This window comes from Berghia stephanieae, chromosome 11, assembly GCF_034508935.2.
Source record: "Berghia stephanieae isolate SIO BIC M18660-M18661 chromosome 11, UCSD_Bste_1.3, whole genome shotgun sequence".
Lineage (NCBI taxonomy): Eukaryota > Metazoa > Mollusca > Gastropoda > Nudibranchia > Aeolidiidae > Berghia > Berghia stephanieae.
Window position 1 is genome coordinate 20077768 of NC_088370.1, and position 23668 is coordinate 20101435.

Below are 23668 nucleotides of genomic sequence, written 5' to 3' on the forward strand. Positions count from 1 at the left end.
TTTTATTAACATCACGCGTTTTCGGTCACAACTTTGCAATGGTAATTGTGGGGTAAAAAATCGGTCTGAAATTTCAGACTGTGAACTGCCGTAACTCCATTTCTAATCAAGATAGAAACAAATTTCAGACTGTTTTGTAATCTGTGTTGCCAGCTCTTTCATATGACATTGGTTTCAAGTGTGTGAGGTGCGTTTAGAATTTCTATTAAACTCCCTACTTGCAGCAATGCAAATTTAGTGACTACACCAAGTGGTCCAATTGTACTGTAAACCCTAACTTATCAATCACCACGAGATGCTGGTTGGGAGGCAGCAAGAGAGATCACAGATTCCTTCTGTACAATTGACCAGTGATGCCAAAACTCCGGTTTCACCGGAAAAAACTCCGCTCTGGAGCAAAAAATTCTGGGCTCTGGGCAAATTCCGGTGAGGTCAATTTGTTCCAAGGATACCCCCCCCCCCCCCCCCCCCCCCCCCCCCTTTCCAACTACCACATCATTATCATTGCCACTAGTATTACAACCATCATCACTACCACTACTACTGCAACCACCACCACATCATCAGTACTACCACAACTACTACTGCAACCACCACATCATCATCACTACCACCACCACAACTACCATCACCATTACAATCACCACCACCACATCATCATCACTACCACTACTACTACAACCACCACCACCACATCATCACCACTACTACTACACCACATCCGCCACATCATCATCACTACCACTACTACCACAACCATCACCACATTATCATCTCTACCACCACTACTACAACCACCAGCATCACATCATCACTACCACTATTACTACAACCACAACTACCACGTCATCATCACGACCTCTACTACTACAACCACCACCACCACTACATCGTCATTACCACTACTACTACAACCACCACCACCACATCATCATTACCACTACTACTACAACCACCACAACCACATCATCATTACTGCTACTACAACAACCACCACCACCACCACATCATCACTACCACTACTACTACAACAACCACAACCACATCATCATTACTGCTACTACTACAATACCACCACCACCACATTATCATCACCACTACTACTACTACACCACATCCGCCACATCATCATCACTACCACTACTACCACAACCAGCACCACATTATCATCTCTACCACCACTACTACAACCACCACCACCACATCATCACTACCACTACTACTACAATACCACCACCACCACATTATCATCACCACCACTACTACTACACCACATCCGCCACATCATCACTACCACTACTACCACAACCAGCACCACATTATCATCTCTACCACCACGACTACAACCACCACTACTACATCATCATCACGACCTCTGCTACTACAACCATCACCACATCATCATCATCACTACCACTACAACCACCACCACATCATTACTACCACTACTACTACAACCACCACAACCACATCATCATTACTGCTACTACTACAACCACCACCACCACCACATCATCACTACCACTACTACTGCAACCACCACCACCACATCATCATCACTGCAACTACCACTACTACTGCAACCACCACCACCACAGCATCATCACTGCAATTACCACTACTACTGCAACCACCACCACCACCACACCATCACTACCACTACTACTACAATACCACCACCACCACCACCACATCATCATTACCACTACTACTACAACCACCACCACCACATCATCATCACTACCACTAATACTACTACAACCATCACCACATCATCATCACTACCACCACTATTACAACAACCACCACTACAACATCATCATCACTACCATTTGTACTACAAGCACCATCACCACCTCATCATCATCACTCCACCACTACTACAACCACCACCACATCATCATCACTACCACCACTACTACAACCTACATCACCACCACATCATCATCACTACCACCACTACTACAGCACCACCACATCATCATCGCTACCACTACTACTGCAAGCACCACCACCACATCTTCACTACCACCACTACTACTACAGCCACCACAACCACATCGTCATCACTACTACTACTACTACTACTACGACTACTACCACTACTACTACTACTACAACCACTACAACATCATCATCACTACCTCTACTACTACAACCACCACCACCACATCATCACTACCACTACAACCACCACATCATCATTACCACTACTACTACTACTACAACCACCACCACATCATCACTACCACCACCACATTATCATTACTACTACTACTTCAACCACCACCACCATATCATCATCACTACCACGAACAACAACCACTATCACATCTTCATCATCACTACCATTATTACTACAACCACCAACACCACATCATCCTCACAACCACCAGTACTACAATCTCTACCATTAGGTTTTGGCGCTTTCCTTCATTTGAAATAAGGAAACTTTGGGATTGTATTTGGCAATGTGTTTATGTATCATAATATAATTCTAATCAGTTAGAACTATACAATATGTAAACACCATATCATTCCAATTCCTTTTTCTTTCGTGCGGAAATTCCTCTCTCGGCATTGAAATTCCCACGAGTGGTGTCTGAAACTCCTGTGAGCCAAATTTAAAGTTGGCGTCTCTGAATTGACTGAAATATTCAACACATTAATAACTCTGGAGTCGTTTGTCGTAGAGGAACAGATAGGCTGAGTTATCAAATTTATTTATTTATTTTTAACGCAGTGCTTATTTTTACAGTATAATCCCGTAAAGACGGTTCTCAGGGCTATTTTTACAGTCCCGTAAAGATGGTTCTCGGAGCTATTTTGACAGCCCCGTAAAGACGGTTCTGATGGCTATTTTTACGGCGCTGATGCAGTTCTGTTCACAGTTATAGTTATTTAAGATTATAGATGTATGTAAACGTGTCTTTTTGCAGTATCCATAAAGCTCCACATATTATTTCTCCCGAAATTTAGACGTTTGGATCAAAAGCTTAAGTTAACAAACAATTAATGTAAAGACAATTCTCTTAGCGATTTTTACGGCACTGTCATTTTTATTGCATATAATTTGTGCTTTTGCCTTCTCATGTGAGAGTGGGTTTGAATCCCCTTACAGACAAGAGGACGTTCACAAACCAATTGGACACATTTTGACAAATTTTAGAACCATCTCTACGGGACTAAAAATAGCCACTGCATTTTTTCAAACCCCAACCATCAGATCGGATCACATTAAAATGTGCCTGCCCATCTCCTCTGTGTCTTTCTCTATCCATCCATGTATCAGTCAGAGCTCCCAACCTACTGCAATAAATGCGGAATTGTACGCATTTTCAGCGATTGTACGCTTGTACGCATTTCACCCAAGATTGTACCCATTTTCAGTGTACGGAGTCACTTCAGTTTTCTTTAGTTGTAATATAACGGATGCTCGTATCACTGTTATCTTTAGCTTGCTGGATCATTCAAATTTGTACTCTATACCAATTCATTGCTCTATTATTCTATAGTGAACTCGCTCCTATTGTTTTAGTCCGATATCATGAAATCGAATATTCATCTTTAACCCGGAAGTCCGTTTCAAGCTTTTACTTTTAGGCCTCTTACTTTCACAATGGTTAGTTTCAGTCGATTTCAGGATTGTACCCATTTTTATGAAATCTCCCCCCATTTTGAGGTCCCATTGTACACATTCTCATCAGATGGGGTTGGCAGCTCTGGTATCAGCATTTCCCGATAACATCATGATATTCAATTCCAGGATTTTATCCTGGTTTCCATACCATTAAATAAATTTGAGTATATGTTTATTGCAAGAATGCCCTTTTTCAGGTTAAAGCCAAACAGCTGGCATTTTTAAATCTTCTTACTGACGTGGTCGGTAATGGTGGTTAATTTTTATTTTTTTTTTAATTTTAAGATGAAATATTGGTCATTTAAAATCAACAGTTGAGAGGAAGTTAGACGGATAAGTATCCTTTTCTATGATTTCAGGGTCATACCATTTCATGAAGAGAGGCTTTGCACAAAATATTTTCATATATAGATGGTCCTTGCGAGAAATATTTTCAGGCTTTTTATTTTATCAAAGGGCTTCTTCGCTATTGACTTCCAATTGTTAGAACTTTGTTTTCATAAATTTAAAATATTTAAATCAAATTTTTATAAATGGGGTGAAATGTAATAAAATAGATATATACAAATTCAGACATATCTTGGAATAATCACACATCTTTACTGTATTTACTCATTTCCCTAGATTCTCCTTCTTGACAAGACAGGTACTTTTAGAGCTCAATGCAATGAATAACCAGCAACCACATTCGGTCATTAATTCCATGGCTGGCTCAAATCAGAGAGGTAAGTGCATATATCCTTTAATAGTGGAATTGGTTCCTCTATCATCATGAGCTAAACATTTGCCAAAGCTGGCATATATCAAACATCCTTATCTCAATCCTGATTGCCAGATTTATACATCACTAAAGTAACAACATTGTCATTTTAGTTTATCTTGACAAAAGCTATTGGTTAAAATAGTTTTCTTATTTTTTCTGAACAAGATAAATCTTATCAGGTCTAAGCTTAGTTTATTGATAATATTCACAAAGGGGAAGCATGGCTCGGTGATATGGTCTTTGCTTTGTATGTGAAAGGTATCGAGTTTGAATACTCACTGAGCTGTTCAGCGTTGAGCAAGTCACCTCACCCTAACTGAGTTAGCAAGCTACGCTGCAGCTGATGCTTATTCCAGTCTTCCCTTGGAATAGTCCCTAAAGTTAAATTTCCCAGATGGGATGAATAAAGGGAATTTTATTTTTATTGTAAAAGTATCCCAATTAATTGTTTGATACCATTTATTATCATTCACGTTTATGTGTATCATGGGCCTGTCTGTGTCGGCCATGGTAAGTGAAATGGAGGAAATGTTGCACAAAAGGCTGCTTTTTATTTGTATTTATACTAATTACAAAACTGGGCACTGAATTTGTTCAATTCATGGGAATATCTATTTCTGCTGCCTCTAGCTAACCAACGAATGCCACTTTCATATCATTCTCTTAATGCTTTTGTGACAGTTTTAAGAACAGTTTTATCAAACCTTTTTTATATGCTTGTTGGTGAAGTATTTTCCCTGATTATTGATTTTTATTATTTTTATTTGTTTAATTAATTTTTGTCTTAATCTTTTGTGATTTGATCTCCTTTAATTGAATTAGGTTTGGCAACGTCACAGCCGATGTACCAAAACATGTCACAGCTCTCTCACCTGCAACAGCAACAGCACCAACACCAGCATCCACAACAGCAACAGCAACCACATATGATGGGTGGTTATTCCTCACAACAAAAACCATCTGACATATCCTCGCGCCAGTATTCTCCAAGCATGTCAACTCTAAACGGGAGTGCATACCCACCTATAACTGGTAAGGACTTTTCGAAAAATAATGACGACCTAATGTCTTTTTTATTTGCAGAATAGTGTATAGTAGGCTAACATGTCGATTCCATTACCAGATTTTGGTGAGGGGGGGGGGGGGGGGGGAAGGGAAATACTTCTAATGTTCATTACAGGGTTTGTTTTGTTGTTTTGTTGTTTTTTTAAATTAAAATTTGCAGTTGTTTGCTATCTGTTAGTGAAGTCACAATTTAAGAAAAATGGGTATGTTTATGAAAAAGTTAAAACATCCTTTGAAGATATTTACAACTTAGAATATTGCTTCTCTACTTTTCTTTTTTTTCTGGATAGCCAGGGTCCTTGGTGGGGTGATCCTCCATGGTGGGTGGAGTAACTTTTCCTGTGTCTTCCACCCCCCTATATCTGTTTTTCCTTTCTTTATATAATGAGAGGGAAGCAGTCAAATGAATTGTTTCTTTTTTTAGAGATATTTTTAATAAATGTAAATCATCTCTCTGTTATTATATGAGCTTATATGGTTTTTACTTTTTTTTTGTATTTATTGTACTTTGTGAACATTTAATGGGGTCGTTTTCTTATGTCTAGATAGGAATTGTAGGCAGCATCAAAATGGGCACATTGGTAGATTGCTTTTGATATCTTCTGTTCTTTATTTGAACCAGTCCCCTTTGTGTTCCTTTTTTTTTTTTTTTTTTTTTTTTTTTGGTGCTTTTAACTTCAAATCTACAATTTCCTAATCTACACCTCCTGTTTTGCTGGCACTGAAATGACCTTAAAGTGTCGTAAAACTCCTATAAACTACAAAACAGAGGGGTCAGTCTTTAAAATAATCAATTTATTTATTTACTATTTTTAACAGGCCCAAACCTACACTCAAGTCTCAATGTGGACAACAATCAGATGAATATGCATCAACACAATGAAACACCAGGCCATCAGTTCAACCAGCAACACCACCATCAATACCAGACAACTCTGCAGCAGCAACATCAGCAGCAGCAGCAGCAGCAGCAACAACAGCAACACCAATCGTATCAATCCAATGTGCAGAACCAACACCAGCAACAGTTGCAGAATCAAAAGCAAATGACTCATCACATGATGCAACAGTCACACCAGTACAACCTACAACATCAAAATAATCAACCCCAACAACAACAACAGCAACAACAACAACCAGTACCCCAGCATTCCCAGATGAAGGCTACATTACATCAACAACATCAGCAACAACAACAGCAACAAAGGCAACAACCATATGTTGTCCAACAACGGAATATGCATCAACAGCAGCAGCAACAACAACAACAACAGCCAAAGTTTGATAGGATTCAACAGCCAAGACGTATTTTACAAAATACAAATTCGTTGAACCACGGACCTAACCATAGACTCGTGGCTAAAGAGCCTGTTGTTTCAGAACCTTCTGTGATCCCATCTAAAGACCCTGTGATTCCTGTGACAGAAAGTGGTGCTGGTGATAAAGCAGCTATCAAGGACGAAAATGAGATAACAGATGACATAAAAACGGAGGTAACTATCAACAGCCTTCATCCTGTTTATTCTTCGGTGAAATGAGAACCAGACATTCGACAGATATCTTTTCTTCTTTTTATTTTCTTTCTCTCTCTCTCTCTCTCTCTCTCTCTCTCTCTCTCTCTCTCTCTCTCTCTCTCTCTCTCTCTCTCTCTCTCTCTCTCTCTCTTTCTCTCTCTCTTTCTTTCTCTCTCTCTCTCTCTCTCTCTCTCTCTCCAGACCTGCCAACCAGTACTATTAATCGTATTTTAGTACGATTTTTGGACCCTGAATACGCGGATACGATTTTAGTGGATTTAATACGATTTTTTAAAAGATATGAATGATGTTGATGATACATTTGATGCATTGATGATACACACGTGTCGTACACCAACTGTTGATACACCAGTGTTTCTGAATGAATGATGCATCACATTTAATACTATAGTTATCATTTCAGTTGCTTATATGATGCCAGTTTTCACCTATATTTTTCTCATACATTTTTGAGGATTTGCATAGAATTATGCATATAAGCTTGTTTTATACTTTAAATAGTCTCAGACCACATTTAAACTTTTGCCACTTATTAAATAGAAAATTCTAAGTGAAAATTTAATTGAACCAACATCTTTGACTATGAAGCCTTCAATTAAAAACTGTATTGCTATTTAACTTAAACATAAATGGGTTATTTCCATTTATAATAACTAAATTACTCTATTTTGATTTATAAAATTTATAATGATCTTTTTTTTTTCTTTATTATTTTGTACGAGTCTTGAGAACGGTATTTGGTTCAAAATGAATTTTTTAGAAGTATTTAACTTGTCTCATATTACATACTTTGCGAATTTCCCATCATTTGACCAAAGTAATAGTATTAGTAGTATATAGAAGTAATAGTAGTAGTAGTATGAGTAGTAGTAGTAGTGAATGCTCAAAAAAAAAAAAAAACAAGGGAGAGAGAGATAATGGATCATTAGATAACATATGGAAAATATCTTGCTACTGTTGCAAATTGTCATCTATTGAATTGAAGACCACTCTCCCAGATATTTTATCTCAAAACTTTCTCATAACTGATGTACTGGGCTAGCAGATATCACCATCACAACTTCATCAGCATCTCTTACCATCATCATCATGACATCATCACTTCTACAACTGCCATCACAGCATTGTCACTGCCACAACCACCACTACATCACTTCTACCACCACCGCCACCACAGCTTCATCATCATCACCACCACCACCACCACTGGAGCACCATCGCTACAACAACCAACACTTCTTCCATTGACACCAGCATCAATACTACCAACATGTTAAGGGTCTTTTGGTCATTTCTTTGAGTGTTTCAAAAGCAATTTCCTTTGATATTGCAATTTCTGAGCCTTATGCTAATTTTAAATGGCCATTAAGTTCTGGTTTCTCGATAAATCGATAATTTTGTAATCACTAGAGATTGCTTGAATGATGAAGATCAGAGTTTATTTTGATTTGGGATTGATGTTAGCTTTTATATAAATTTTTGTATCGTGCGCAATTTTTTTTCCACATGTGCGAACAAAATACACTTTTTAGGGTCATGGAATACACTTTTCATCCTGGGAAGGTTGGCAGGTCTCTCTCTCTCTCTCTCTCTCTCTCTCTCTCTCTCTCTCTCTCTCTCTCTCTCTCTCTCTCTCTCTCTCTCTCTCCTCTCTCTCTCTCTCTCTCTCTCTCTCTCTTCCCCCCCCCCCCCCCCACCTTTCTTTTTCTTTCTTTTAATATTAGTATTTGCAGGTTATTTAATGAAGAAATAATTTCTATTTGTGTGTACTCGGTTATTGTCAGATGCACACATTGAACAACCACTGGACAGTTAGTGCATGTGATGCCCAATGTCTGCAGATCATGTCGAGATTTTTACCCATCCTCTCATTGTTTGTTTAATTGGTTAGCTAGCATTAAATAGATTTGAGGTGGATTTGGATTTTCTCCCAAATTAGGTGCTTTGATCTCTTAAAGTTTTCGGGACTATAGTGTAAATAAAGAAGAAGAAATCTGTTCATCTAACTTATCTGGATATCAGATGTTTCTTGATGGTGCAGGCGTATTTATATATTAATGAATATTAAACTAAAAACTAAAAAAATTCCCTTTATTCATCCCATAGGCGAGCATGCCTACCATCCCCGAAAGTTGTAAAACAATAATGGCTGTCCCGGAAAATACGGAAATTTACTTTTTGTCCCGGAAATTTAAAAAATCGACCAATATACTATCACCACAGAATCATCCCTACCACAATACAGCTACTACCACATCATCTTCCCTACCACCACCACTACTACAACTAACACCACCACATTATCATCCTTACTATCAATACACCCAGAACTTCCACTTCATCATCTTTCCTACTACAGCTACTACATCAGATTCCTACCACCAATATTACAACTAACTCCATGTCATCATCCCTACCACCACTACTACAGCAACTGACACCACATCATCATCCCTACCACCACATCATCATCTCCACTATCACGACTACTTACAGTCACATCATCATCGCTACCACCACTGCTACAACAGCTACCAGCATGTCATCATCCTACCACAACTACTACAATTACCACCACCACATCATCATCCCTACCACAACTAATACTACAATTACTGCCACATCATCATTCCTATCACCATTACTACAACTCATCTTCTCTACCACCACACTATTACAACTCATCATCCGTACCATAACAACTACAACTACAAAATCATCTTCCCTACCACCATCATCGCCGCCACATCATCACCCTCACCATCAACTCATCAGTCATCAACAAACCATATAATTTTGAAAAACAGTGAGTGAGGATACCCTTTTTGATGCAAGCAGATTAGTAACTACACATACATATAAAAACCTCTAGCACCATTGCAACCATATTATTTTCTTGATATCAGACTTTTGACTGTCTTTTAAGACATTACCATAGTGCAACATATTGTTCCTGAAATTTAAGGTTTTATCCATAAAATGTCCCTGAAATTTGAAAGAACGGTAGGCCTGCCTTTTATCCAATCCACCAATACTACCACAACCATCATCATTACTACCACCACATCATCATCCCTACCACCACTACAACATATGATATGGCGTTGCTTTGTCATGTAAGTCTCAATTCCCTATCAAAATATGAATTATGTTTTAATCATAACCTCATAATTACTTAGGTAAGACTGCACTTAAATTCATTGTCTGTTTGGGTTAGTCGTGCAACACATTTCAATCTGGGCAGACGTGCTTGACATTTGCTTGTTAACAAACAACATTGAGAGACCATTACATGTCCCAACAGTTGTGTCAGCTGAATATATAACATATCGCAGTGTCATTGGCGAATGTTGGTTAGTGATGGAAAGGGTTACATTGACTGCAAAACAATGTCCCAGTATTGCGTACTTTGATAAGCTGCTTTACATGCAATTCCCTACTCGACATGTGTTGCTGCGTGTGGTTTTTTATATGTCTGTATTTGAACTGAGCAAAATAGAAAATGTGTTGTTTTTTTTTTTTTGTTGTTTTTTTTTTTTTTTTCACTCTACGGCACACTCAAGTTTCACATTATTATGTAAACAATCTTATCGGCCCAGTCCATCGCTCAATTAGTCCAAATGTCACAATAACATGTAAACAACTTTATTGGCCTTAATGAATTCAGTGGCCACAGATTGTAAGTCTTCCATATTAAATCGTATTGACTATTTGGTGTGTCACTGAACTTTTACAAATGTACACACCTGATGGATCACTGGTATATAGCACACTTAAAATCTATTCAGAAAAAAAGAATACTCACTCCACCAAACAATGGCCGTCATCACATTCAACATCAGCTTCACTACCACCACCAAAACCACCACAATCATCATCCTCATCAGCTGAAATTTGAGGTTTTATTTCTAAAATGTCCCTGAAATTTGAAATTGGGGTTAGGCACGTCTGTGTGTGTTGTTTTCAATGTATAATGTACACATTTGAGTGAGTTCCTCTTAGTGGGATCCTGTGCTTGTGTGTGGATTAGACTTAAAGGTGATCTCAAACTAAGGATAATTATAATGACCGTATGCTCTTTGAATCTGCAATATTTTCCCTATTTTTTACCATTCCACTTTGTCATACTTTTTCTTGGCTGTTTTAATTGTAAATCTATAATCATTTTCTTCCTTTTTACTGATGCTGAAATATAATAATATCGCCTAACAGGCGTCATGTCTCGTTCTACATGTTTCGTGTTGCTGATGGTCAGGGATCCCTTGTAAAGTGCTTTGAGCACGTTCAGTGGATATTGCGCTTTATAAGAGCTCAATTTTTTGCGCGCCCAGAGCCTCCAACCAGGGGGTATAGGTTACGCAATATAAATGTGCATTATTAAATGTGTTGCAAACGCCATAAAACCCTTTAAAACAAAAATAATTAAACATGGTGGAAATTTGTCTTCAGGGCCTATTCAAAGGGAAAACTGGAATGACCTAAAACTGGGCTAGGGTGAGGTGATTTGCTCAAGATCACACAGCATGGCGGGTATTCAAACTCTGTACCTTTTGGATACGAAGCACAGATTGTACTGCTGAACCACACTGCTCGGTCAGGGAATGTCAAACTTTGTGCATGTGTGAATATATATTTTGCCTCTTCGTTGACAGTATCCGGCCAATTATCTTGTTTATGTGTTATAATTAATTAATTTACAATTTTTACTTTTTAATCCAGGAACAAAAAAATGAGCAAAATGTTACAGACAAATCGGATAGTGCAACTGAGAACAAGGAATTGGCAAACACAAAAGAAAAAACCCCAATGACTTTGGTACAGGAATTAGCAAGGTTTAATAAGGTTTGTCTTTTTTTTTTTTCTTTTTTCTTTTTTTTTTTTTTTTTTTAAATATTAAATTAAGAAATTAAGGAGCAGGTACTGGTGTAAGATAAAGAACTGAACAAGTGTGTAGGTCGTCTGATATTTTGGGATGTTTTTTTTTTTTTCTTGTATTTTTCTTTCTTGCTTGTCTGGTACCTTTCACACACACTTGTTCAGTTCTTTGTCATTTTTACTATTTAGATGAACTTTTGAGGTTATTGAATTTTGAAAGCTTGGAAAATTCTAAGTTAATTATTCGGCTTTATGGACTTGTGGTTATGGTGTTCTGGGAACTGCGTAAAGTTGAGTTCTTTGAAAAAGTTATATACTCACATTCTCTAATCATCTTCAGTTATTAAGGAGTATCTGGCTGGAAACAGCATTGTCTAGTCAGAAAAAAAATGTATTTTCTACTTACAGGCTTGTTATAGAAGTTAAAATGTGATTGGCTAGGGGTCCCTTGTAAAGCACTTTGAGCAGCACATTTATTAGTGATGTTGCAGCATAAAACTCACTTTAAGTTTTTAAAAATTAGTTGTTTGAATAGCTCTAGCTATTGCCAAGTCATGTCTCCTCTACGGCCACCTTGGTCAGGAGAATGAAGTGAGGAGGAGCTACTACCACATGGTAAACAGCAATAGAAATTGGAGTTATTTCTATGTGAGTTGTGTCCAAATTTTTCAAGAGATTCAATGAAAAATATAGCTGATAATTTTATTTCTTTATTAAAGACATGGTTCCAAGAAAATGTAATTATATGACAAAGATTGATGTAATCAGATTCTTCATTATCTTAACTTTCCTTCCTTGATAATTTAATTAGTTAAATTTAAGATTGTTTACTTTTCTTTTAAATATTTTACTTAATTTTTATTTTCATATTGATTTTATTGAATGCAGATAGAGATAAAATACACATTGTTAGATGAACAAGGGCCTGCCCACAAGAAGACATTCTTTGTCAAGCTACTTCTTGGCACTGAAGAGTACTCATCTTCTGGAGCCAGTATCCGAAAAGCACAGGCGGCAGCCGCTGTTATGGCAATGAAGGACACCAAGTATAACTCCCCTCCTGAGAGAAAAGCTTGGCGTGCAAAACGGGACCTCAGTCTTACTGAAGGTAGTTATCAAAAGTCATTCACTATGCTTTTATTGTTATCATTTTAATGATTGTTCTGTTTTATTTCGATGTAATATTTTTTCGTAAATATGGTTTTTACTTTTCTTTCATGACTAATTAAAATAATTCTAATTCTATGCTTTAAGATGTGACATTTTCAGACCTGCCAACCAGTACGATTTTTGGACCCTGAATACGCGGATACGATTTTCGTGGATTTAATACAATTTTTTAAAAGATGTGTGATGTGAATGATCTTGATGATACATTTGCAGGGCTGAGAATCTTCCGCTTAAAGGCAGATTTCCGCCTAAATGGTGTTTTATCTCCGCTCACCACAACCACTACATCAACATCCCTATCACCACTACTTTTACAACCACCACCTACAAAAACCATCACATCATCCTTCCTATCACCATTACTACTACAACCACCACCACATCGTCATCCCTACCACCACCACTACTACTACCTACAACCACCACCACTACATCATCATCCCTACCACCACTACCACTACTAGTACAACTACCATCACATCATCATCCCTACCACCACTACTACAACAACCACCACCACATCATCATTCCTACTACCAATACAAATATATCCTCCACCACCACATCATCCCAACTATCACTACTACAACCACCCCACATCATCCCTACCACAACTATTACAACCACCACCACACCATCATTCCCAACACCACACCATCATTCCCAACACCTCTACAGCTACAACCACCATATCATCATCCCTATCACGACCCTACTACAACCACCATCACATCATCATCCCTACCGCCATCTTTTCTTACTACTACTACAATATGTTGTAATTACACTCTCAACTTTTGAAATTCCTCCAAGTGGTGTCAGAAATTATTGCGAGACACATTTTTATTGATTGCATCTCAGTTTTAATGTAATTCAAATTTATACGCTATCGTCGCATAGATAGGTCTTGAACTCCATTTTTGTGACCAGTCATTCTCACCACTGAACCATCATGACATCATCACCATCTCTACCACAACTACCACCACTACGACAGCAACTATCACATCATCATCAGTAACACCATCTCCACAACCACATCATCACTGCCCTCATTGTAATCAGTACCACGTCTAGTGCAAGCACCACTATCACATCATCTTCCTGGTGGGATCTTTTGACTTGCAGGGATCCGAATTGCTTTCTGCCTTTGTCTTGGCTTGATCCTTTTCCTGGCCGGATTCATTGGCACGGAGGGAAACAATTAAATGTATAGTCGTTTTTGGGAGCTGATATGTTTGTCCTCGTATATCATCTCTCTTTTGTGTGACGTTAGATTTGTTGTTCTATATTTTGTATTTCTCTCATAAGGATTCTTTGCTTGTGTCTTGGTGAGACTTTTAGGTGACCTCAAACTAACTACATTGATAGTTTGATCTTGGCGTTCGTTTGTGAGCCTTATTTGAACCAGTCACTTTTTCTCCAGTGCTTTTGATCTTACTTAAATCTATATTTTTTTACAGCCCCATATATATTTTAAGTGCCGCTGAAATGACCTACAAACATATACACGTGCACACAAAAATCAATAAAGTTCCCTCAGTTCTTAAGTCTCGTTAATTTTTCACTTTAATTTTTCTGTACTCATCCTACATTCACTTTGAGATATATATATATCTCTCTCTCTCTCTCTCTCTCTCTCTCTCTCTCTCTCTCTCTCTCTCTCTCTCTCTCTCTCTCTCTCTCTCTCTCTCTCTCACACACACACACACACACACACACACACCCGGGTGGGGTTCATGACGTCCCATAGTGGCCAAGGGGGTACATACGATGTCTTCTATCCCTTTATATCTGTTTTCCAACATGATTTCTGTCTTTGTCTTGGAATGAGATTACTTGGTTTTTTCCTGGCCCTGGCCAGAGTCCTAACTGGAAGGGAAACAGTCAAATGCACAGAGTCCTGGCTGGGAGGGAAACAGTCAAATGCATAGTTATTGTTTTGGGAGATGATTTTTTTTTCCTTGTAAATCATCTCTCTGTTATGTATTATTATATTTGTTATTTTGAATGTATAATGTAAGCATTTGAGTGTATTCCTCTTTGTGCCCGGATGAGACTTATAGGTGATCTCAAACTAAGTACATTTGTGGTATGCTCTTGGAATCTACATCTGATGCCTTTTTGTTCCGTTCCCCTGTGTCTTGCTTTTTCTTGGGTGCTTTAATTGTAATTCTAGAACTTTTTGCTATCCCATTTTCTTCCTTATTACTGGCGCTGATATGACCTTAATGTGTTGCAAGCGCCGCTATCATCATCACCATCATCATAATCATCATCACTGCCACTACTACAACCATCACCATCGCCACACCATCATTTCATGAAGCACCACCATTTCTGCAACCACCTCCACCACATCATCATCATCATTGCCACCGCCACTACGACATCATCACAACACTATCACCATTAAAACAACAATCACTACCACATCCTTACCACCACTACTACAACCTCCTCCAACACAATATCACCACCACCACTTCTGCAACCACCACAACCACATACATTATCATTACTGCCACCACTACAACAGCCACCATTATATCATTATTACCACCACACCTACCATTCATTTTAATATTTTATACGTCATAAATTGGTTTTGGAACTTTACTTGATTTGAAACAAGGGGTATTAGGATGATTATAGATCTCAATAGATTATATTTTGTTTGCAGAAATTCCTGTTTAAGCATTGGAATTGTTCGGAATCGTTTCTGAAATTTACGTGAGCCAAATTTTAAGTTGGCGTCTCTGGTCAACTTGAAACAATGGGATGTGGACATTAGTGAATCTGTGAATACGAGAGATGTATGTGGCGACTACCACTACTACTACAACCATCATCACATCATCATCCTCACCACAACTCTTACAATCACCACCACATCATTATCCCTACCACTACCATTACTACAACCACCATGTTATAATTACACTTTCAGTTTTTGAGATTCCTTCGAGTGATGTCAGAAATTGCTGGGAGACACATTTTGGATTGCATCACAATAACTTTTAATGAAATTTAAATTTATAGGTTATTTTTGCATGGATGGTTCTTGATCTAAGCGCTTACAAATTTCCTCCTTTTTAGTGACCAGTCAATTTCACCCCTGGTAAGGAGGGGGGTGGGGGTGATTTTTTGAAGTTGTTTTATAAATATTCTACAACATTTTTGTGAAAGGCTACAGAAGTGCGTTAAAATCTTATGAGTGATGTAAATCAAAAAAAAATTATTTTTAAAAATATATATATTTTTGTTGTTTTTTTGTGGGGTTTTTTTGTCTGTGTTTGTCCATTGCTTAGGACATACATCAATAATTTTAGTTCCAGTTGTCCCAAGCATCCACATCAGTATGAATAACAGTAATTGAATTCCATAAATGTTAACATATTCCTTATCTCCAAAATTAATTGATCTAAGCAAAATACATACATTTTCACAATCAGATCGTAGTCCTCGTCCAAAAAGATGAACTTGTTTTGATGATTAACTGAAGATGAAGCATGTATACAACGGTCTAACTTTGTCAAAAATAACTTGCCTTTCACTATGCTAGCATTCAAAATATAAGCTAGGGAATTTGAAACTTCATAGTTTATAGTTTGTCTTATATATCAGTATATTTAGTACAGTTGCATGATTAAGTATTATGTAAAATTTTGTAGATGGCAAGTTAACTCCTACCGTTGAGCTCAATGGATTAGCTATGAAAAGAGGAGAGTCAGCTACTTACAAAGCTATAGAGCCACAGCAGCCTCCTTACTATCCACCTGGCATGGACCCCAGGGCCATGTACGGACCAAGGTAAGTGAATAGTTATGATCTACAATCTATTGGTCCTGTCCCCGTCCCATCACCTAATTTGAAGGATTATGATCATAATACTCTTCAACAGTCGTAACGTCACTTCCTTCCTAATGACGCATGGTACCTTAGTAACACTGGCTCTAAACTATCGGAACAATGGCGCACGCCAGTATGAAATATTTCCCCAGCGAGCATAAAAGCGTATCCAGAGGGGGGGAAAAACCATAAATTTGATCATGTTTTGACTTTTACACATTCTGATCACAAGGCATATGAAAAGTTCTAGCCAGCATGAAGAATAAAAAGTAATGATTTTCTTTGTTTAGAACCAAGATGGCTGCCATTGCTGGGTGGCGTGACATCAAACTACTGAATCCAATTAGAAATGGAATGGTTGAAAGGGATTTCTATTCTTCAGTAAATAAGAGACCTACAAACCAGTATGAAATTACATAGTTTGGTGTCCACAATGCATATGAAAATTTACTGAGGAATAGAAAAAGATGAGATTGAGAAGAAAAAGATTGGGCTCAGTCATTGGAATTGTAGAGTTTTCTTTGATTTTGACACATTTGATGGGTTAGGTCTTGAAATGACATTCCCACTTTCTGTAAGTTGATTCCTCCCATGAGTTAAGATATTAACGCTATTTATTAGCTATTCCATCATGCTCATGAATAATTTATGAATGCTTTTTTTTTTTTGAAAATATTAAAAATTCTGCTCCATTTTGAAGTTTAAAAAAAAAAAAAATGAAGTGACATGTTGACTTTTGGTCCATGAGTCTGTACAATTATTGATAATTATAGCTGTTGATTTTTTTAAAATGTTACTATCTTTTTATTAATTTGTTATTATATTAAATTTTTAAGCTTTTTTTTTTTACCTTGACTCAATCATCTAATAATTCTAATACTGTCATCACATTTCATGTGGTATGTCATTTTGAATTTTTGGATGGTATGCATTTGTTTGATTTTTCAATGTACAGGTATTATCATTATCTAAGGGCTTGTCGTGATCCAAGATTTGCAAGGGGTTACTGGCCCATGAGATACCACTACCCTCGGATGAGTAGAGCATTCTATGTCTCATTGCGCGTCGGCCATAGGGAGTTTATCGGTGATGGTCCCACCAGGCAAGCAGCTCGTCACAATGCTGCCATCAAGGCTTTGAAAGTGCTGAAGAATCTTCCACACAAGGAGAAAGTAGAAGAGCCGCCACCAGTTGTAGAGGAAACAAACAGTAGTATGTTTTTATGTTTTTTTTTTACATTCATGTTATTTGTCTTGATATTGCTGAACTAAAAATAAGGAAGCACTTGGCGAGAAAATAGGATGATTTTTGCTACAAGTTTTTCACCGCTCAAGAGCGGTAGGTTTGTCACCACACAAATGATGTTGAGATCAGGTTTTGCCACCAAGACTGGAGATATTTTATTAAGAAATATTTACATACACTCCAGCACGCTTTCCTCGAATGTATGATGATTTGTGTAGGGCATCTCTATTGTTTCATAATTCCACTTCAAACAGTAAAAATCACCTGTTTTATCTTTTTTTTTTTTTTTTTTTTTTTTTCCCCCAATAGGATTCATTCTATACTTGTCATTGCCATAGTCTGCTGGTCTGATCGTTTGAAAAGTGTCTTACCCACAATCAACACAGTGTTATATTATTCAGTGTAACTCAATATTATACTGGGTAGGGGAAGGTCGAGGCCAACTAGTTGAATGATTTACATAGTTTCACATTTGCCTGGTTTTTTTTCTTTTCTTTTTTGTTAACAGACTTTGCCAATTTTGTTTTTCAGATGAAGATGATGAATTGAAGTCAAGAGTTACTTCAGTCCATGAAATAGCTTTTCGTAGAAAACTTACTGTAAATTTTGAGGTGAGTTAAACTTTTTTTTTTCTGCCTCTCCTTTGATGAAAGAATGTCATAGTTTTATTGCAGATCTACTTTAACTTCATTGATATGAACTGATATATATCTAGTATTTTATTTATTTTTACCAATTCCTGGTTGATGTGTAATATATTTATGTATACCTCTTTCAGTTATGTGTGATATTTCTTCTTTTCAAAGTCATGATTTAATAGATTGCATCTGTCATCTCTCTCTCTCTCTCTCTCTCTCTCTCTCTCTCTCTCTCTCTCTCTCTCTCTCTCTCTCTCTCTCTCTCTCTCTCTCTCTCTCTCTCTCTCTATCTATCTATATCTATATCTATCTATCTACAGACACAATTTGTATATGTGATTCCTTTCTGAAAATCCTTTGTAGGTTATTCGGGAATCTGGTCCACCACACATGAAAACCTTTGTAACTCGGTGTACCGTTGGTGACATGGTGACTGAAGGAGAGGGCAATAGCAAGAAGTCGTCCAAGAAGATTGCTGCAGAGGAAATGTATGAGAAATTCAAGGAGTTGGCACCTTTGCCTCTGAGTACGGTACCACGTAAACCAAGAGCCCAGGTGTTCAAAAAGAAACGCAGCATTGGCATCAAGGTATGATATATTCTCAACTTTTTAATGTGTTGCAAGTGCTGTAAAACCCTTAAAAACAAAACAAAACAAGTTCCAATAAAAAACGTATATATATGTAAATTGAGCTCAAGTATTGTATTCCACTCATATTTCCTGGTTTGTTTGTTTGTTTGTTTGTTTTTTGGGGGGGTGGGGGGGGGGGTTGTTTGTTTGTTTTTTTGTTGTTGTTTACTTTTGTCCTTTATCAACTGCATCAGTAAGAGTTGCAGATCTAATGAGATTTGATTCTTATCTTTTTTTCTGATGCAAGTATCTTATGCATTAACTCCTTAAATTAAAGGAGACATTCAGGTGATAACACTTTTAAAATACATTTTATTGGTTTGGGTCAGGTAAAGATTAAATTGGGTTTCATTTCCCTTAGTGAAATGGACTCTGGTTTAAATTTGTTATATTCACTTTCAGGCTGATATCCAGCAACAAAAAGCTGATCCAAATTATGGAAGTGGTGTGAATCCAATTTCAAGACTTATCCAGATTATGTGTGCACAGAAAAAGAAGGAGCCCGTGTACAGCCTTGTTGCAGAGACTGGTGTCTCGTGCAGGAAGGAATTTATCATGCAGGTAAATTTTCACTAGATAAGCTGGTCTTTACAGTATGAACTGTTTTGAACTAATCCTTTCTTCCCAGTTTTTCTTTACAAAACTGCTCTTAGATGAGTTTGTGCTAGAATCAAGTTTGTTTTCAAAGATATGCACATCAGATTATGTTTGTCTTATAATTCATTTCAACTTTTTTCCCTCTTTACCAATGTTCAAAAATATTTAAAGAATAATATTTATTTACAAGATCTAAAAGTGACTTAATTGCCTCTAAAAAAAAGATAAATCATTCCTGAGTTTAAAACATGGCTGAAATGCTCTTGTTTTCCATTTAAACTTAATACAGATCTCATCGTTGAAATTATTATGGAAAGGTGATAAAAATGTAATACCCTACAAACTGTGGGGTGATCCTCAACAATATTGGAGGTTTCCACAAGACGAAGAAGAATAAGAAAAATTTACTTTTTTTTTTTTTTAATGTCTCTCTCAGATTGAGGTATTGGGTAAGACATGCACTGGATCAGGCCCCAACAAAAAATTGGCCAAGAGAGCTGCTGCAGAGGCCATGTTAGAGCTCCTGGGCTACAACAAACCTACTCCTCAGCCTGCCAAGTCCTCTTTCAAACAGCATTCTATTGAAGTAAGTAACAATATTATTAGTGATTACAGTGTTAACAGTATTGAACACATGGATTTCCCAATTTTTAGAAATTAATGCTAAATGATTTATTTTTGATTGGTTAGTATAAGAATTAGATGCTTTGTCACAAATCCTAAATTATACAGACTCATGTCCATCTAAGAAAAATTCACAGTTATAAATTTGTACATATTCACATAAGCATTTTTAGATCATTATGGCTTGTGATGATTAAATTGTTTTTTAACGCTTCTGAGGTCAAATCATTTATTTATAGATTAAATGATAGTGACTCGAAAACTTCAAATTTTTAGAATGATCAGTAGGTTAGGTGTTTCTGTTGTATGCCCTTTTTTCTGCTTAAATATGTTATAAACCAAGCCATAGTTTTAATTTAATAATTGGAGACGATTATATTTGAAAAGTACCCACCAGTTGATAAAGCATTCTTTTTGAAAATTAAAATGTATGCGTTATTTGTGAAGTATGGTATAAAATCTTAATTTTTTCAGCTAATTTGTTATGGTGTTTCGTCTGTTGCAGAGAATTAACATGGTGGTTTTTTGTGTATTTTTTTTTAGGGTAACGGTGAAAAGAAAGTGACTTTCAGTGAAAACTGTGCGAAAGGTGAGCTACTGATTCATGAAGTGTCAAATTTATTAATTTTTTTTTTTTTTTTTTGATTAAAAATTTTTTGTGTGTTTTTTAAAAATCTCATCATCATCAAAAAGCTGCACAAAGTTGTGAGAAATCCTCTGAATATGAAATGAAATTCGTCCTATATAGAAATAACACTTAATACAGCCGTAAAATGCAATAATTTTAAGAGTTCTGTGAATTGCAGCCTTCCAGGGCAGAACACATTACATTACAAAAGTGTAGGCTGTGTCTTGAAAAGTTATATTTGAAATCCTTTACTTATGGAAATGACATATAAATGTAAACTTATGATTACTGCAAACTATGCTCCAAGTCATCTCAAAATGGTGTATGTATACAGTATATAGTTTGCATATAGTGTAAGCAGAGAAAAAGTTGGACCACAAAAGTGCACAATCTTTGGTCAAATTGATCAATATTTATATTATTTAATTGAATTTTAAAGGACAAGGCAAAGTAGTACAGCTATATGTATCAAAAATGTAGAGTTGTGAAAGCATATGAATTATGTTTTGAGTTAACATAATTCGTAGTGACTAATGCAAGATAATCAGGAAGCACTTTTGAAATGGCATTGTCATATAATGCATTTATAATATATTATTATTGTTTCTTCATTAGGCACAATTGAAACAAAAACTACAGGTAACCAGCAGAAAGTACCAGGACTTTTGCATCTTCCACCCAAAACTGTTGTTTCTGCCCCAAGTGAGTAAATGATGATTAACACTGCATCTATCAATTTCAATTTTTAATTTTTATCATTTCTTAAAAAAGAAAAAGAATATTAACTCATTCAACTTGCAATTAGCAATATAACTTTCTCTGATCTTTATGAAACTTTACCCTTTTTTTAAAAAAATTATCTTTTCCGAAATTGTTTTAAAATGCAATATATGTAATAACTTTTTTTTCTCTCTCCATTGCAGCGACAGGCTCAGTTACAACTTCATCCCCATCTAATGTAAACTCCAAAGAATCTCCAGTCAATTTGTCCGCCATCCTCAAACCAAACTGGCGGCCAGAGCTTCAGTTGCGTGAGCTATGCAAAGCCTTGAATTATCCATTGGAGATTGTTGACTTTACTAAGGTGAGGATCTTTGTAACCGCAACCAACCACATCACCACTTCAGCTAAAATTGTTAAAATCAATATTTGCTGTGTTTTGTTTTGTTTTTTTTCACTGTTTTTTAAAGGTTTGCCACCCAGATGATTATTCACTTGTTCATTTTTCAATTAAGAGTAAATATTTATGAGAATATTATTCATGTCACCTCACATCTATTGCTATATCAGTTGGTTAGAAACTTGTCTTTCACTTATATTGTTCTTTGGTTGTTTTTTTTTATATATACTAACTGAAACTATTGTAGAAAGCATTAAATGTGACTGAATTTCTGATACTTTTGTCAATCACAGGGTCAGAGATGTGACCACGTTGAGTATGTGTCCAGGATTCATGTTGGTACCAATGACAACCGCCAGAATTTTCTGGGTACGTCCAACAGCCTAGAGTCAGCTAGGGACATAGCATGCATGGAAGCTCTCAAGGTCCTTGTATCTAGAGTCAAGGAAATGCATCCTGCTGGAGATGGGTGAGTTTTTATTTAATTTTCTCTCACTTATTCTATAAAATTTGTTAGATTTACATTTTGCATGAAACCGATTTTGAGTGTTAGGTATGAGGTCCCCTGAGTATTGTGGTTGAATTTTTTAAGGATTATATTTTCCTTTTTCCAGTCAGTGGTTGCAAGCATTTTGCTTGGGATAAACAGGAGTGTGATTCCCCTCTAGTTATTGCAATGACGTAGATGTCCTTTTTTGGGTATTTTTACTATCCCTCTTTTATTCCGTTCTTCGGGGAGTTTTTCTTTCTTGCCATATTTTTCTGAAGAGTGGTTGCAGAATTTAGATGGTATAAACTGGATCAGTTTAGAGGAGTTCAGCATTCAAGTTATCCGCTGAGCCATGCTGTATGTACCACGTCATTGTCATACAAACTTTATTTTGAAAATATATTAGACCTCTATTATGACTATAAATTTAATGCTGTACTTTTTGGGGCAAGCCGTGTATGTGTTTGGGGTGATGGGGTTTCGTAATCTTTTTTCTTTTCTTTTTTTTTTTTTTTTTGCTAAGTTAACGGATAATACCTTGCATGTATTTACATCAAACCAATCAAATAATTGAGTTTCTCAAACAGTGGAGAGTTTAGTTGGACCAATCTGCAGTTAAAGCTGTTAGAATTTGAGCTATAGAAAAATCGTATGGATTTGGGGCGACTACTCTACCGACACAAGCACTTCTAGATCCACATCTTGCAATATTTAAAATAAAAATTTTAAAATTCAAACAAGGTGTAAACCACAATAATATCAAATGTGTTTAGGAAAACAACTGATTTTTCAAATG

General features: G+C 36.7%; 1 protein-coding gene across 2 annotated transcripts in view; it reads left to right on the plus strand.

Moving 5' to 3' along the window:
• LOC144957053 (double-stranded RNA-binding protein Staufen homolog) overlaps positions 1-23668 on the plus strand; it is a 39651-nt gene that overhangs the window by 13186 nt on the left and 2797 nt on the right. The window contains exons 2-16 of one of the 2 annotated variants that reach the window (XM_078888002.1): positions 4265-4365; positions 5226-5435; positions 6288-6961; positions 11723-11845; positions 12767-12986; positions 16723-16861; positions 17856-18112; positions 18677-18756; positions 19147-19371; positions 19816-19974; positions 20447-20596; positions 21178-21223; positions 21878-21964; positions 22186-22346; positions 22676-22851. In XM_078888002.1, coding sequence (XP_078744128.1) covers positions 4308-4365; positions 5226-5435; positions 6288-6961; positions 11723-11845; positions 12767-12986; positions 16723-16861; positions 17856-18112; positions 18677-18756; positions 19147-19371; positions 19816-19974; positions 20447-20596; positions 21178-21223; positions 21878-21964; positions 22186-22346; positions 22676-22851 — 2765 coding nt within the window. In that variant the 5' untranslated portion in view covers positions 4265-4307. The remainder of the gene's footprint in view (positions 1-4264; positions 4366-5225; positions 5436-6287; positions 6962-11722; positions 11846-12766; positions 12987-16722; positions 16862-17855; positions 18113-18676; positions 18757-19146; positions 19372-19815; positions 19975-20446; positions 20597-21177; positions 21224-21877; positions 21965-22185; positions 22347-22675; positions 22852-23668) is intronic. The other variant, XM_078888003.1, reaches the window with a different exon arrangement.